This window comes from Petaurus breviceps, unplaced genomic scaffold (genome assembly GCF_028583685.1).
Source record: "Petaurus breviceps papuanus isolate PSGF00001 unplaced genomic scaffold, PetGlider_PUasm1.0 90730, whole genome shotgun sequence".
NCBI lineage: Eukaryota > Metazoa > Chordata > Mammalia > Diprotodontia > Petauridae > Petaurus > Petaurus breviceps.
This window is the reverse complement of record NW_027187324.1, coordinates 6,978,340-6,994,396: the sequence shown is the minus strand read 5'-3', so window position 1 is coordinate 6,994,396 and position 16,057 is coordinate 6,978,340. Positions and strand designations below refer to the sequence as shown.

The following is a 16,057-nucleotide window of genomic DNA, read 5'->3' as shown; positions in this document are numbered from 1 at the left end:
AGACTTCATCCCTTAAAAGATAAATATCTACATCCCATTTAAAGTTCTGAATGTGTATCTGCAGAGCCTTTGTTTCTGCATGGAAAAGTTTACATTTTATGTTAATGGATAAATTTTATAATAACGATTCCAAAGAAGGTAGGAATATAAGATTGAAGTTGAAAGGAATGTTAAAAGTTATCTTGCTCAATTGCTTTATTTTATAAATGAGAAAACTGAACAAGAAATGTGAAATGATTTACCAAAGGTCACACACATAGTGGTTAGCAGGCTACGACTGGAACTAGGGGCCCCAGGCTCAAAATCATTACTCTTTCCACTGAACTTTTGAAAAAAATGCTCTTTATTTTTAAAATAAAATTTTACATCCAAAATTCTTTCCCTGTTGTCCCTCCCCAACCCAATAAGAAGCAAGCAATATATCAGAAATACATGTGAAATAATGTAGAACATATTTCTATATTGGGTTTATCATGAAAAAAAACAAGAAAATAAAGAGAGAAAATATATTTTAGTTTGTGGTCAGTGCTCATCAGTTCTTTCTCTGGAAGTGGGTGGCATTTTTTATCATGAGTACTTTGGAATTTTCTTTGATCACTGTATTAATTAGTGTAGTTAAATTTTTCACAGTTGATCATCATTACTATATTGTTGCTACTCTATATAATAATCTCCTGGTTCTTCTCATTTCACTTTGCATTAGTTCATACAGGTCTTCCCCTACTTTTTTTACCCCTCATCATTTCTTATAGCACAATAGTACTCGATCACAATCATACCACACATTGTTCAGCCATTCCCCATTTGATGGACATCTCCTCAATTTCTAATTCTTTGTCTCAATAAAAAAAGAGTTGCTATCAATATTTTTGTACACATGGATTCTTTTCATTTTCTTTGATTTCTTTGGGGGTATAGAACTAGCAATGGAATTGCTGAGTCAAAGGGTTTGCACATTTTATATATAGCCCTTTGGGCATAATTCCAAACTGTTCTGGAGATTGGTTGGACCAGTGCAGGACTCCACTAATACTTCATTTATATATTAATATTCCCTCATCCCTTACAGCATTTATTATTATTATGTGAAGTGGTGGTTTACAGTTGTTTTAATTAGCATTTCTGAAATAAATTGTGACTTAGAGTATTTTTATCTGACGATAAATAGCTTTGATTTCTTCTGAAAACCACCTGTTCATATGCTTTGGCTGTTTAGCAGCTGGGGAATGGCTCTTATTTTTATAAATTTGATTCAGTTCAATATATATTTGAGAAACGAGGTCTTTATCATAGAAACTTGCTGTAAATATTTCATATTATTTTTATTATCTATGGTACTTTTTATCAAAATGCAATTTCCCTGTTTTTATTAAGTCTATTTTTGTTTTTGCTTTGTCTCAGATCATGATTGCTACCCTTGCCTTTTTTCTTTAACTATAGCTTAACAGAATCTACTCCACCCTCTTATTTTAACTTTCTCTAGGTGCCTTTCTGTTTTACATGTGTCCCTTGTAAATAACATATTGCTACATTCTGGTTTCTAATCCATATTGCTGTCAGTTTCCATTTTATCAGTGAGCTCATCCTATTCACATTCACAGTTATCCTTACTGACTCTGTAATTTCCCTCTATCTTGTGTTCTTTGGTTTATATATCTTTCTCTCTTATTATTCTTTCCCTCCTCAAAGGTCTATTTGACTTCTGACCAATGCCTTCTTTGGCCCATTCTCCCTTTTATCATTACCCCTCTCTTTCTCTTATATATTCCCCCACTATTAACCTATGACTCAGAACTGCTTATGGGCAACAGAATTAATAGCCAGCACCAGGTGCACCGAGTGGCAGCAGAGTCCCTTATAATCTCTTTCTGACCAATTTTAGAACCCCTTTTCACTCTCTGGGCTGAGAGCTCCTACAGTTGCTGCTTTTGCTTTGTAGTCACCGCTAATGCAAGATGCTGCTACTGCTGCTGCATGGTCTGGCACCCTTCTGGGTGTCACAGGCATCTCCTACAGACCTCCTAAGTTTTCTTAGGCTAGAAAAATGCCTCAGCCTGATCATTTGTTGGCTCCGCCACTCTAAATAATCAGTTTGAGGTATTATTTTAAAGTTGTTTAGAGGGGAAGGTTCAGAGAGTTTGGGTGGGTTGTTGCCTTTGATCCACCATTGTGGCTCCCAGGTGAACCATATACTTTTGACCTGAACAATAAAATTATGTTCACCTTTTGTGTGCAGCCACTTTTATAGCACAGTCCACAACTTAGCACAAATAGTTTGCTGAGTGCAATAATTCACAAAAGACTCAGTGTTAATGATACTTTGAAGTTCTTTATAGAGCTTAAAAAGCTGAGATTTCTAATACCAATCAAGTTTGCAACAGGTTTGACATTTTAATGGAACAGAAAAATATGTATATAAAAACTAGAAAGCAAAATTTGGTGGATTGAGTAAAATGAAAGCAGGATTTTAATAATTCACATTTAAAATCAAGCCAAAACTTGTTAGCTTTGAATATTGTATATCTTTTAACTCACATAGAAATTTTCTTCCCTATTCCATAGAACTAAAATGGCATCTCAAAATAAATATTTTCTAATTCAAAGGCAGCTTATATGCATAAGGCAGGATAACTCTGAATGTTTCTTGTAAAGATCTGTTCATTCTTTTTGAAGACATTAGTTATAGTTTTCCAGGGTCAATTTGGAAAACAAAAAAAAGAAAAGAACTATAGATGGTTGCATTATATAATGAATACAGGATGCTAACTTCAGTTCAAAGGTGCACTGTCCCTTTTCAGTGACCCAATTTAGCTTCTATAAATATGTAATATATGACTTTATATCCTTCCTCTGATCTAAAAATACCATTGCGGAACTTCTGTGTTAAATTAAATATTTTATAAACCAGTGTTTTATCAGTGGCAAATGTGTTTTTAGAAACATGCTTCTGAAGTTTGTGCTTTACCACTTAAAGGATCTGGTATCTGCTCCTTTTACTGTGAGAATAAGTTATGTTACATGCCTTAGTTCAGTTCAGGACCATTTTTCATTTACTGGAACAAGATATAATGTTAGGTTCTTTAAGGAAATGAAATAGTATTTAGGTAAACAAAACATAATTTAAAGGATAATTTCTTCTTAGGATAAGGACCATTCATTTATTTAACAGTTTTATACCAATTTCATTATATGCAGAAACACAGTGTGAACATTATCATTAGTTGCCATAATCTGAATGACTAAATCAGAGAATCAGATTGTGAACTCCTTGAGGGCAGCTTTTTTTGTTATTTTATATTTATCTACCTAGCACCATGTCTCATACATAGTAAGCCCACAGTGATTTTAATTGCATTCTTTGGTTTTTAATTTTACATTGTTTTTTTGGAGGGGAGAAGGCAGGGCAATTGGGGTTAAGTGACTTGCCTGAGGTCACACAGCTAGTGAGTATTAAGTGTCTGAGGCTGGATTTGAACTAAGGTCTTCCTAACTCCAGGGCCATTTTATAACACTGAGCCACCTAGCTGCCCCTTGATTTTTATTTATTTATTTATTTTTTGCAAGAAGGAATCTTACAAATTATATAATGCTTAAGCTTTTTGTTTTGAAAATTAGGAAATGAATTCCAAAGAAGTTCCATTACTTGCCCTGTATCACAAAGATAGTTGATTGCAGAGTGGTTTAAGGCTGGTTCCCATGACTTTCAGGCTATTGTTTCTACTTGAGACCACTCAACTACCTTTCACTTTTTACTTTATCTTCCTGGCTTTATCTAATAATGTGTTATACAATATGTCATACCATACCCCAGTACCTTTCAACTTGGTCTCTTTTCCAGTCACATGGAGACCACCCTAATTCAGGTCTTTACCAATTCTCACTGTACTAGTTTAATAGTAGGCTCCCTAGCTCCCTTACCTCTAGACTTCCCTCTCTCTAATTCTTCCTTCACACAGTTATCTAAATAATCTTAATTGACGTATTTAACCATGTCATTCACGTACACAGAAACCATTAATTTCTTCCTCCTTTCTAGAGGTTACAATACCATCCTTAACCCTATATTTAAAGTCCTTTACATTCTGGCTTTTGGCTACCTTCTCAACCATATTTCTTTTTTAAAAATTTAAAATTTTTTTTTATTTTTAATTTTTGGAATTTCAAAAAAGCATTTTTGTAACAGTATAATTTTTTAAAAAATAATTGCATATGAAACTGAAAATCTATGTGCAACTTGCTATTCCTCTTAAATATATAATAAAGGTATTAGATAAATTTATCTTTTTCCTTTTTTTCTTCCTTCCCTTCTCCTCACCTTAGAGATTTCTTACCTTTAGACTTCTGTGTGTGTGTGTGTGTGTGTGTGTGTGTGTGTGTAAAATCCTTCTATCATACTTCTATTAATCACTTCTTTCTTTGGATGTAGATAGCATCTTCCTTCATATATCCTTTGTAATTAATTTGGGTATTTATAATAGTCAAAATGACTTATTTACCCAAAGTTTTTTCTTAAAACAATATTGCTGTTCCTGTACACAATGTTCTCTTGGTTCTACTCATTTCATTCTTCATTATTTCATTCCAGCCAATAACAATAATAATTTGTTTTTGCATAGAACATTTTGCAAAGCATTAAAAAAAACCCTCGAAGGTAGGCAGGACAATTATTAACTCCATTTCACAGATGATGAAACTGATTCTCTAGGAGTTAAGTGAATCTTCAAATATCGCACAGATAGCTATGGTTGGACTTGAATGCAAACTTCCTTGAGTCAGGTCCTGCGTTCAGTCCATTATGCCATATTGCTTTTATTCACCGATATCATGTGGCTTTTATGAATTCATCCAGGATGTTTGTCTCCTATGCCTGTGAGACACCCTTCTTCACTCCTTTATATTTATGTATCCTTGCCTTTCTACAAATATTCAACTCAAGTTCCACTTTCCACCTCCATGGGAGCTTGCCCTGACTTATCAAGCTAAAAATATTTTCTCCCTCTCCCAATTTTCTTTGAGGTTTCTACCTGGATTTCTCCTTTGGCTTTATTACCCTCCACATTGCATGATACTTGGGTTTGCACATGTGAAAACCTCTTTGGTAGACTCTTAAGTTTGAAAGCAGAAGTGGCGTCATTTTTTTAATCTTTGTGTCTCAGTACCTAATGCAGTACTTTGTACATAGTAGATATTTGATAAATGTTTATTAAATTGAATTCCTCTTCACATAGTTATATTAATGTTCAATTCACTTCAATCCAATTCAACATGCATTTATTAAGTGTCAGTTATGGTCAAGGTAATGGATTGAGTTTTGGGAATACAGAATGGGGGGGAGGAACTTAAATCTTGTCTCTAAAGGAAATTACAGTCTATTGTAGGAGAAATATATAAACACTCCAATAATTATAATATAAGCTTATGATTATGTGCATAGGAGTAGGCAAAAAGACAGGTAAGTTTTAAGACAATAAGGGAGGAGACCTAGTTAGGACTGTAAGGGAAAGCACCATAGAGAAGGGAACATCGGATCTTGGCCTTTAAGCAAGAAGATTTTTAAAGAGAGATGTAGAGGAATGCTATATAGAATGTCATGAGAGCAGAATAGCATCAGAGAACAGTGAATAGTTTAGTTTGTCTAGTGCACAGAATAAGAAATAAGGCTAGAAATCTATGTTGTAGACAGATTATAAAGTGTCTTGAAAGCCTCCTTCAGGAGTTTTTATGTGTTTGGAAAACATTGGGAATCCACTAAAGGTTTTTGAAGAGAGTGGTGATGTTAAATGAATGGAGTAATTCTTTAGAAAAGTTACTCTGGGGGCAGCTGGGTGGTGAAGTGAATAGAGCACCGGCCCTGGAGTCAGGCAGACCTGAGTTCCAATTTGGCCTCAGACACTTAACACAGAAACTAGCCATGTGACCTTGGGCATCTCATTTAACCCCAATTGCCCTCCAAAAAGCAAACAAAAAAATTATTCTGGCATCATTGGGAAAGAAAGTAGAAAGGAAGATAAGGAAAGACAGAGACTAGTCAAAAGGGTATTACCGTAAAGCAAAGTCAACGACAGTTTTAGCTACAGTGAGTGCAATGAGAATAGAAAGAAACAAGGGGGTGGCCAGGTGGCACAGTGAGTAAGAGTACCGGCCCCAGGGTCAGAATGACCTGCGATCGAATCCGGGATCAGATACTTAGCACCACACCCAGAAAAAACTGGCCTTGTAACCTTGAGCAAGTTACTTAACCCTAATTGCTTAAAAAAAAAAAAGAATTGCTCGCTGGACATTCATCTCCCCAATTGCTTAAAAAAAAAAGAAATTAAGAAACAGATGTAAAAGTTGTTGCAGAGTTAAATTTAACATGATTTGATAAATGATTATTTTGGCAAAGGAGGAGGAGAGAAAAGTAAAAGATCAGGATTATAGATTTAGTATTAGAAGGGGAATCAGAGATCATCTAGTCTGATACCCATATTTTGCAGAGTAGGAAAATGAGGCCCAGAGAGGTTAAATCATTTGTCTAAGGTTTACATAAGATGTAGCAGAAAGTTCTGAATGTAGGTCATCTAATTTTAATCCAAACTCTAGCTTACTATGCTAAGATGATAGCTTTAAGGCATCAAACCTGTAAGCCTAGGAGAACTGCGTTGCCACTAATAAAAATAAAATAATTTGGAAAAGGGTGCAAGCTTTTGGGGGAAGATGATGAGATCAAATTTGGACTTGCTCAGACCATGCAATTACTATTTTCTTTTCTTTTTCTTTTTGCTTTTTGGAGGGCAATTGGGGTTAGTGACTTGCCCAAGGTCACATGGCTAGTTTTCTTTTTGTTAAGTGTCTGAGTCTGGATTTGAACTCAGGTCCTCCTGATTCCAGGGCCAGTGCTCTATTCACTCTTCCACCTAGCTGCCCCTCAATTACTACTTTCTATCAAATAAATTTTATAGAAGTGGGTGCTGTTAATAGAGGAAATATTTTTATTATAGAAGAAGAAAGATTAGTGAAAGGGAATGATGTTAAAGTAACAAGACCTGAGTTTGAGTCCTAATTCATGTACTGTTTGCCATTTGGTTCCAGAAAACTATTTACCTCTGTGTATTTCAGTTTCCTCTTTGTAAGATGGAAATAATAATAATAATACTTGCAGTGCCCTAGCACACATACTTATTTTGAGGAAAACATTGTGTAAGATTTAAAGAAACACGCAAACATTTCTTTTTGTGATTCTTGGTTCATTAACTAACTTTGCTGGATAGTTTCTGAGAGCTATGATTAGTTCTAGTTATGGTGGAGTACAAACAGGAAAGGACTGCTTAATTTCAAAGCAACCTGCTAAGAATAAAAATGTACCAGAAAAAGAAATTACAAGAGTAATATAATAAGAAGTGGACACGAAAAAACAAACAAATGAAAAATAAGGCAAAAATCTAAGCACAATGTGGATTCTAATACAATCTTAGACATTTATGACAGAAAGTTATTTTACAATTCATTTCACTTACCACCTTATTTTTCCTGGAGAATCTGGAGGTCAAGAGAAAATACATAATTTACACAAGGTCATAAAACTAGGTAGTGTCAAAAGTAGGCCTAAAAGATCTGCACAATGATCGATACCCAATCCAGTGTTCATCATCCAGTTTAATGCAGTAAGTATTTATTAAGAACTTGAATTTCAAAAAGAATATGTCAGTTGCTGTGCTAGGTACTGGGGATAAAAAAAGACAGAAACAGAAACTCCCTGCCCTCAAGGATTTTATGCTCTAACACTAGGTTTGCTAATTGCTTAACTTAGCATAACATACTAGGAGACTGTATACAATATATGGTTGATATGCCCTGAGTTGCATTGGGATAGGATTGGTTGACTTTCTTCAATATGAAAATTGACATCTACATAAAAAGTCACTTAAAAACTTGAATTCGTACAAGAGGAATGATACTGTAATTGACATTATGTTCTACTTTTGTTTTAATAGGTCTCACGGCAGCAGCTGCAGCCGCTGCTGCAGCTACCAATGCTGCCATAGCAGAGGTGATGAAGGTGAAAAAAATCAAATTAGAAGCTATGACCAACTACCATGCCAGTAATAACCAGCATGGAGCAGATTCGGAGAATGGAGATCTGAATTCGAGTGTTGGTAAGTGCTAGGAAAAGTAGGTTACATTCAAATAAATATCTGTGTTTCCAGTTAGAAATACTTTATTTTTTTTTTTTACCCTGAAACAAAATATCTGTCAGTCCCTGGAAAACATTTATTCTTTTAGCTTGAGAAATTCTTGGCTCATTTTGGAAGTACCATATTGTTTCTGTAGCAACAAATATTTTAAGAGAATACTAAGCATGATGATTTCCATCATTTGATTTTTTTCTTTTGCAGTATACAGTGGTAGGCACTGGTTAATATTTTTTTTCAGGAAAGAACTTTGATTATACAGAGTTCATTTTTCATAATACAGGTAGAGTGACAGGTGAATATGTCAAAGAAAAATTTAACCTTGTTTCTCAATGTACTGAATATTGACTTTGGGTAGTTCAGTGCATTACAGATAGTTGAGAGCAAAACATTCTACCCTTTTCATATGTGCCTCATAGCAGAAACTCATGCTGATGCTGAATTATTGGCTTATATAAACAATGCTGTTTTCTCTTTTCTATACAATCTTTCTGCTCCCTTTTTGTTGTTGATGTTCAGGGAGTAAAAAGGATGAACGGAGAACTAATTAAGGCAAAATTATGCCAAAAATAACTTTTTCACCTCATGGAATATTGGTTCAAGTACTTTTTGAGAAGGTGGTGCAGGTAGGGGCACTAGTTTGATTTGTTAGAATGAACATCAAAGGTAGGCTAACTTTTTTTTTTATTGATGACATCTTGAAATCAATGTTAGTGGAATAAAATATTATTTTTCTGCCTTTGTATCATACCAGTTCCTTTTATCATGTTGAAACAGCGCTAATAAAATAATTTAACAAGAGAATTGTAGAGATGGAAAGATAGGCTCAAATACTATATTCAACTGATATGCTTATAGGAACGAAATAGCTCGTTGACAGTTCAATTAAATTCTCTTTTTCATATGCTATAACCATTTTATAGATTATTTTTAAAGATAACCAGCTGCTGCCTATTTTCCATCATTTGAAATACAGTTCTAGGCTTGTGAATATATACAGTGCATTGTAGAAATAAATACTCTTGCAACTTCTTGCCTTAAAACATTTGTCATATACCAAACACAATCCTTAGTGTGGTAAGTAATTTTGAAGCACATATATACAATGAAAACCCAGCTGCTGTGGTGATGTCAAAACCAGCTTCCAAAGTGGTAAGGAAAGCAAAACATAACAACAATAATGCCATCACTGTGCTCAATAAAAACAGGTAGGGACAGAAAGTAATGAGTTTTACTTGGGCAAACCTGAAAGGTAGATGTTCTTGGAGATGTCCCTGAAAATTGAGGTAAAATAAAGGAAACATTAATACTTATTTTATATAAGATTTCTGGGGGAAAGATGGAGTAGGAAGTTATCTAGGCCATTGATCTTACATGCACATGCATTCTTTATAAACATTTTAAAACAGATGCATAAAAATGAAAGAAGTATAATTCCACATATTTTTAGGAAAAGTAAATACAAATGTTAGGTTTATGCTATTAAGTTTACAATTGTTTTGTTTATTAGAATTAATGATTCATAGTCAATGCATTCTTTTTTTTTCCAACAACAAATATGAATCTTTTTTTTTTTTTTTTAGATTTTTCTTCTTGCTTTCTTTTGGAGGGGGGGAGGTAGGGCAATTAAGGTTAAGTGACTTGACCAAGGTCACACAGCTAGTTTTTGTGTTAAGTGTCTGAGGCCGGATTTGAAGTCAGGTCCTCCTGACTCCAGGGCCAGTGCTCAATTCACTGTGCCACCTAGCTGCCCCTATAAATATGAATCTTTAAAGAATAGAAAATCAATAAACATGTTATATGTAGGGAAGTCTTTCTTTTTTTTTTCTTTTTGGAGGGGCAGTTGGGGTTAAGCGACTTGCCCCAGGTCACACAGCTAGTAAGTGTTAAATGTCTGAGGCTGGATATGAACTCAGGTCCTCCTGACTCCAGGGCTGGTGCTCCATTCACTGCACCACCTAGATGCTCCAGTTAAGTCTTGGAGAAAGGAGTGAGAGATTGGTATAACTGAAAAAAGAGATTCATGAAACATAGCCCATAGACCTACAATGGAATTTACCTAAATAGCAGAGTTGAAGGTAGTTTGGGAAGTAGAGTGGGTAGAAAGCGAATAGGCTTTTACTTGGGGGAATAGCAGTAAATGGGCTCCAGAATTGGGTTGGGCCCAGTGGATATAGCTAACAGGGAGTTGACTGTTAATAATTATAAACTTTGATACCCCATTAAAGCACTATGAGTTTGGTTTATTGACCAAATTCTACTTGGGTGATATATTAATTTTTTTTCTCTCTTTCTTTTTGGCACCAGTCAGCACCAATATGACCCATAAGCAGGAGCATAGGTGGGTAGCCACCTAGCAAAGCTGGATAATGTCTAACTTCTGAAATGGTCAGAATAGTTGCTTTTCTTGGGCTGTATATGACCTGTTAATGGGTGACGTGAATCTGGATGTAAATTTGTGGAGGTGTTGGGTTGGGAAGCATTGATTATGATTATCGATATTTATTGAATGAACTGAGATTAGTTCTAAATATAGGAAGAGAAATGTACAGATGTTACCTTCTTTTATCATAGTTTATATGGTTTCCTGCTCTCAGAAGAATTAAAGAAATGTTTGCTGTTTTTTTAATAGAACAAATTATAGGGTTTTTTTTTCACTGTGATGAATTCTGGTGTAGTGGATGCCCAATACTTTTTTTCTTAGTAATAGAGAAATTTCAGGACTCATACATGTGGCATGTTAAATGCTAGTATTTATGGGCTATCGTCAACATGTCTATTGTTCATGAACTAAAATTTTGATCCCTAAAACTAAAACATGATGGTTTACTATGAAGAATCCATGGAAGGCTATGCTATCAAGGTAACCACACTGACTTGACATTCCAAATATATGTGGAGGGCTCTCTACATAATCCGTTCAAATTGTAACTTAAAATAAAAAAAAAAGTTTTGAGCTTTCTGCTTATTTGATTATGATTTTCCCTTCTACATATTCTGATTTTTAGATCATCATTTTTACTCTATCAGTCATTTTTAAACAGTACATTTTTAAATTGGCTGAAGTGTGGAATATGGCTATCCTTGGAGTCAGGAAGGTCTGGGTTTGAGTTGCACTTCTGACCCATTCTAGCTTACTATCCATGGGCAACATACACTTATTTTCCATGGGCAATGCACACTTACTATCCATGGGTAATACACAATCTTTCAGTGGCTCAGGAAACCCTCTAGAAAAAAATTTTCTGAGAAGTTCCATTCCTTATGAGTAGAGATTTCATAGCATAAAGTACTGCACACTGATGAAATCACAGATATAAAAACAGAAAAATACTGACTAATGAACCTTGAGTGAATTAAGGTTTCATATTAACATTATTCCTACAGACATGATGTTTACATATGGGTCATTAACATATGCACACATATACAGACATATGTGTATGTGTAGACATATTTCCCAGGATAGAGACTGGACCTGTGATTTCATTGGTTTAGAGAATTACTAAATGAGAAAACTCCCCCTACTGCTATAGGTCAGTACCTCCTTTTCAATTTATAGCCCTAGAAACTTGACTAGCACTCAGAGATGAAGGGACTCAAGGTAACAAAGCCAGTAAATATCAAAGGTAGGACTTGAGTTGAGTTCTTCCTGACTCTAAAATCAGCTCTACATCCACCACACCAAAGCTGCCTCTCTATGTGTCTATGTGTATTCACCAAGTGTGTGTATGTATAAATGTATACACTATTACATGGAAAAGGAAAACCATTGGTCATGTAGCCAAAGATAGTTCTACATAGGATAAAATTATTGTATATATGATTATCTCCAAGATACCATCCAGTTTTGAGATCTTATGATTCTATAATCTTCTGTAGCAAATTCCAAAGTCCCCTTTAATGTGAGTCTCTTCCCTATCCTCTTCATACAAGTGACCCATCTCTGAGGGTTTATCATCTCCATCCAAAGACTATAAGAGCCCTAAAATCTGCCAAAAACTCATCCTGTCTGATGGGTTATTATAAATAGATCAATAAGCATTTGTCATGTTATGTGACAGGCATTAATTATGGTAGATGCTAGAGATATGAACACAAAAATAAAACCATTTCTACCCTCAAGTAGCTTGCATTATATTAGGGGAAATAATATGTACATAAAATACATATATAAAGAATTTATATTAGATAAATATAAGGTAGTTTTGAGAGACAGGGCCGTTAAGAGGTAGGAAAGTGTATTTGGCACAAATTACACCCTTCATTTGGGGCCTTTGGTATTTGCTTTAGAGATTAAATTTCATAAGGAGTAGTTCTTATTTATTTTAATATCTTTTAATTATAGATAAACTAGAATTGTTTGAAACCTGATGCTTAAAGATTAGACAGGTAAAAGAGTTGAAGGAAACCTGACCCTTCTGGGTAATTATTTTATATCCCTAATTTTAAAAGATAACCTTGAGCTCACATCGTCCCAAAAGAATGAACACTTCACAAAAAAGAAAGGACCCCTGGTTGGATCAAAGTGAGGCATTAGCACACTGAATAAAATATATGGCCACGATGCCTTTCTCCCCCATCCACAATCAATTGGATTCTTTTAGTTTAATATTTACTTGCTAAGATGAGATGCTAGTCTGCATGGTGATAAACAGTCTGCTCCTGGCATCTGAAGGTGACCTGTCAGTTCATATGGACAAATCTCCTGCTTACTGAAATGTACAAAATAAATCATTAAAGCGGGCAGGTGCTCATTCCCAGATTTAAATCACCATAGATTTATGATTTGAATTAATGCTTCATTTGGTCATAGAAATAGATGCTGAGACAAATGATATGCACTGGTTGGGGCTTCCATACTGTAGCCATCCTAATATTGATTACTGAGATGTCTTTGCAATCTCTTGTTTATATCAAGTACTGTCTTGTGACAGGTTGGCTGATATGAGCTACATTGCAGATAAGAAGGAAAAATGTCCTGGATTCTTTTTAGTGGCAACACTACCTATAACATGTGAGCTAGACAAATTACCATTTTTTTTTGTTTTAAGAACTAATCTGCATTAGCCAACTTTTGAAATTGTTCTGCTTCTCAATCTTTGGATTTCTAAATGCCAGATAAGACCTTAAAAAATAATAATGTACTTTTGGGTTAACTTTGATATTGCTTGAGGCAGTTTATAGCTGTTTTGTGAGTATATATTTCTTCACATATATTTAGGAAATATGTATATAATAATGACACTGATTTATCCTTAATTATTTTAATGTGAATACAAGAAAATTGAATTTTACTCCTAATTTTAAACACTATAAAAATATTGATATAGTATCTCTTAATAGTTTCATCATTGTTTAAACACTTGCTAGATCTAATATCTTACTCCCTTAACCAATGACATCAAAAGAAAAGCTTTCTAAAGGTGGAAAAAAAACACTTCCCAAGTACAATGTTTTGTGGACTACAATTTATGAAGAAGCAGGAAAAGATCACATTTTTGCTTCCCTTAACATTTTATATAATGAAAACACTATGTACACAGTTTAAAGAATACTCTAAGGATTTGAGAGGACCTTTGCCACTAGCTAATATCTGACTCATAGAACTGGTAAACAGCTATCAACAATAGTAAATTGCTTGCTTCGTAGGAAATGAGTTCATATCTATTCAAAATGTGATCTCAAAACAGATGTCCCAAGAAAATCTCATTGTTTAAACTATAGCCATAATCTCCAAACTGCTGTTGTTTCTTCAAGGAAGTGAAGCAATCTTAAAGACTGGTGTTTTCTCTTTCTGGATACTTCAGATACACAGAGTTCTATGAACAAATATAGACTTAGTTGAACGTTCAGGAACTCAGATTTTCTAATGATTCCTTTGCATGTACAAAAACCAGCAACAGCTAAATTGACTCCTCAATTCTAGTACTGAAAAAAAAAACCCAGTCTATAATTAGAAGTTAACAATCACCCTCCTTAATGTTACTCCCTTCTGCCCAATTTTCCCCTCTCCCACTCATCCCCACACCTTCTCTTGCTCAGCTGACCTTCTCCCTACCTCTCTTCACTTATTTCTGCTGTAATAGAATAGTACAAATGATAGTCATTTCCTTTCCATAAACACACGTGTCTCTTTGGAAGGAAAGAATTACTTTTATGGTTTGAGGAAAAAGTCTTGGAGACCTTGAGAAATCAAATAAAAGGAAGCTAAGAATGCAGGCCACTGAGCTCAGCTCTGCATTTGCTCATCGGATCCTCTGCCTTGGCAATGTTAATGAACCTCAAATCCTCCCTATAATTAGATGAGGGAATTGCTTATATTTTCAAACAGATGATGCTGCTATAATGAAACGATTGACAGGGAATTTAAGAGTGTCTACAGTAGTCATTTGGTTTCTGTTAAAAAAAAAGTTTAAAAAGAAGATTGGCTTTAGACACAGGTCCTGGGAGAGGTAGTAATTTACATAGCATGCTATGACAGGTGTCTTTGTGTAGTAAGGAAATAAAATGGAAGAAGAGAGAAATGATGGGCAGGTATAGCAATTTTTTGGGGAGGGGGTGTCCTATGCTTATTCTGCCTGGGTTCTTTAAAAGGGGCCGAGACTCAAGAGATGGATCCGGATTGAGTGCACAGCTGTAACTGCTGATGAGCTAATTGCTCCTTATCTCTCAGCCCCATTCATCTTCATTTTTTACCAATTACTGAGAATTATCTGTGTTCTCAGTTGGATATGAGAGTTAATCCTTTTTGGTTAAGCTGGCAGTACTGTGAGCAGATTCCAAATCGTAGGGTGAAAAAGCCAGAGCAAGCTTGCTCTAAAAATGTCTCTAGTTCAATTACAGTATCACTGATTCATAAGAAATTTGCTATTGTTTAACAGATTAAACATGGAAAAGTTTTTTTTAAAGAACTTTATACATGTTTCTTAGAGAACCTAAAATTGATTTTTACTATTTCTTTTCTTACACTCTGATTAAATCCTGTCTTTTACAGCATATAAATGACTAATATGAAAATGCAAAAAGACCACTGAGTTTGGCCAAAGATCGTTTGACAGTTTTAATGAAAAAGTATTTCAGAAATGATGTGCTATTTTAACACATAACCATAATTTGTTACTGTCTTTAATCTCTTTGGTTTCATAAACCTTCAGGAAAGGCATATCTAAATATGTATATTATCACAAATGTCACATTGGTAGAACATTAATGGAATGCCACATGCACATCTAGTGAAGAAACTTCCATTGTTTGTGGTTCAATTGAGTGTAAGTAGACCATATGTTAAACATCATTTCCTTTTGCTAAAAGATATCTCTATATCTTGACATATCATGCAATCTTATTTATACCTAATTTAAAAGTTTGTAGTTATCTGTTCTTATATCATTGAAAAAGGCTTCTTGAGAGCTAACATTTCAAAGCTTGTAGGATCTCTGTTGTTTAGCTTTTCACTATTAATTTGAAAACAAGACATTTTATTGCTGGATATGAAAATTAAATAGTAATTTTTGGAAGGATAATCAGAGAATCTGTATTTCTATACCTAGTAATCAATGGTATTATTGAGGCCTAGCTTGAGATATGCCAAAGACTGAATTCTGTATTTTAGCAATCAATACTTTTAAGCGGACACAACAGGTTAATAGCTTCTCTTTTTACTAAAGTTGTACGTGAATCATAAATTTATTACAAATTTTAAATTCATATGTAATTTTCTTTTCATTTTATACTCCAAAAAATACTTTTCCTAATTATGTAATTGGATAGAAGTTGTACTTGGCTAGTGATCAAGTAAGAAACTGTAAGGAAACAAAGTTTTCCTTCAAAGAGTAGCCAAATGTATTAATTTAAAATGAATATAAATATCCCTAAGTACTTCT

At 34.4% G+C, this 16,057-nt stretch overlaps 1 protein-coding gene across 3 annotated transcripts in view; it reads left to right on the top strand.

Moving 5' to 3' along the window:
• The window catches only part of DACH1 (dachshund family transcription factor 1), a 502,642-nt gene that overhangs the window by 260,795 nt on the left and 225,790 nt on the right, over positions 1 to 16,057 (top strand). For all 3 annotated transcript variants that reach the window (XM_069066774.1, XM_069066775.1, XM_069066776.1), the window contains exon 3: positions 7,974 to 8,135. In XM_069066774.1, the coding sequence (XP_068922875.1) occupies positions 7,974 to 8,135 (162 nt within the window). The remainder of the gene's footprint in view (positions 1 to 7,973; positions 8,136 to 16,057) is intronic.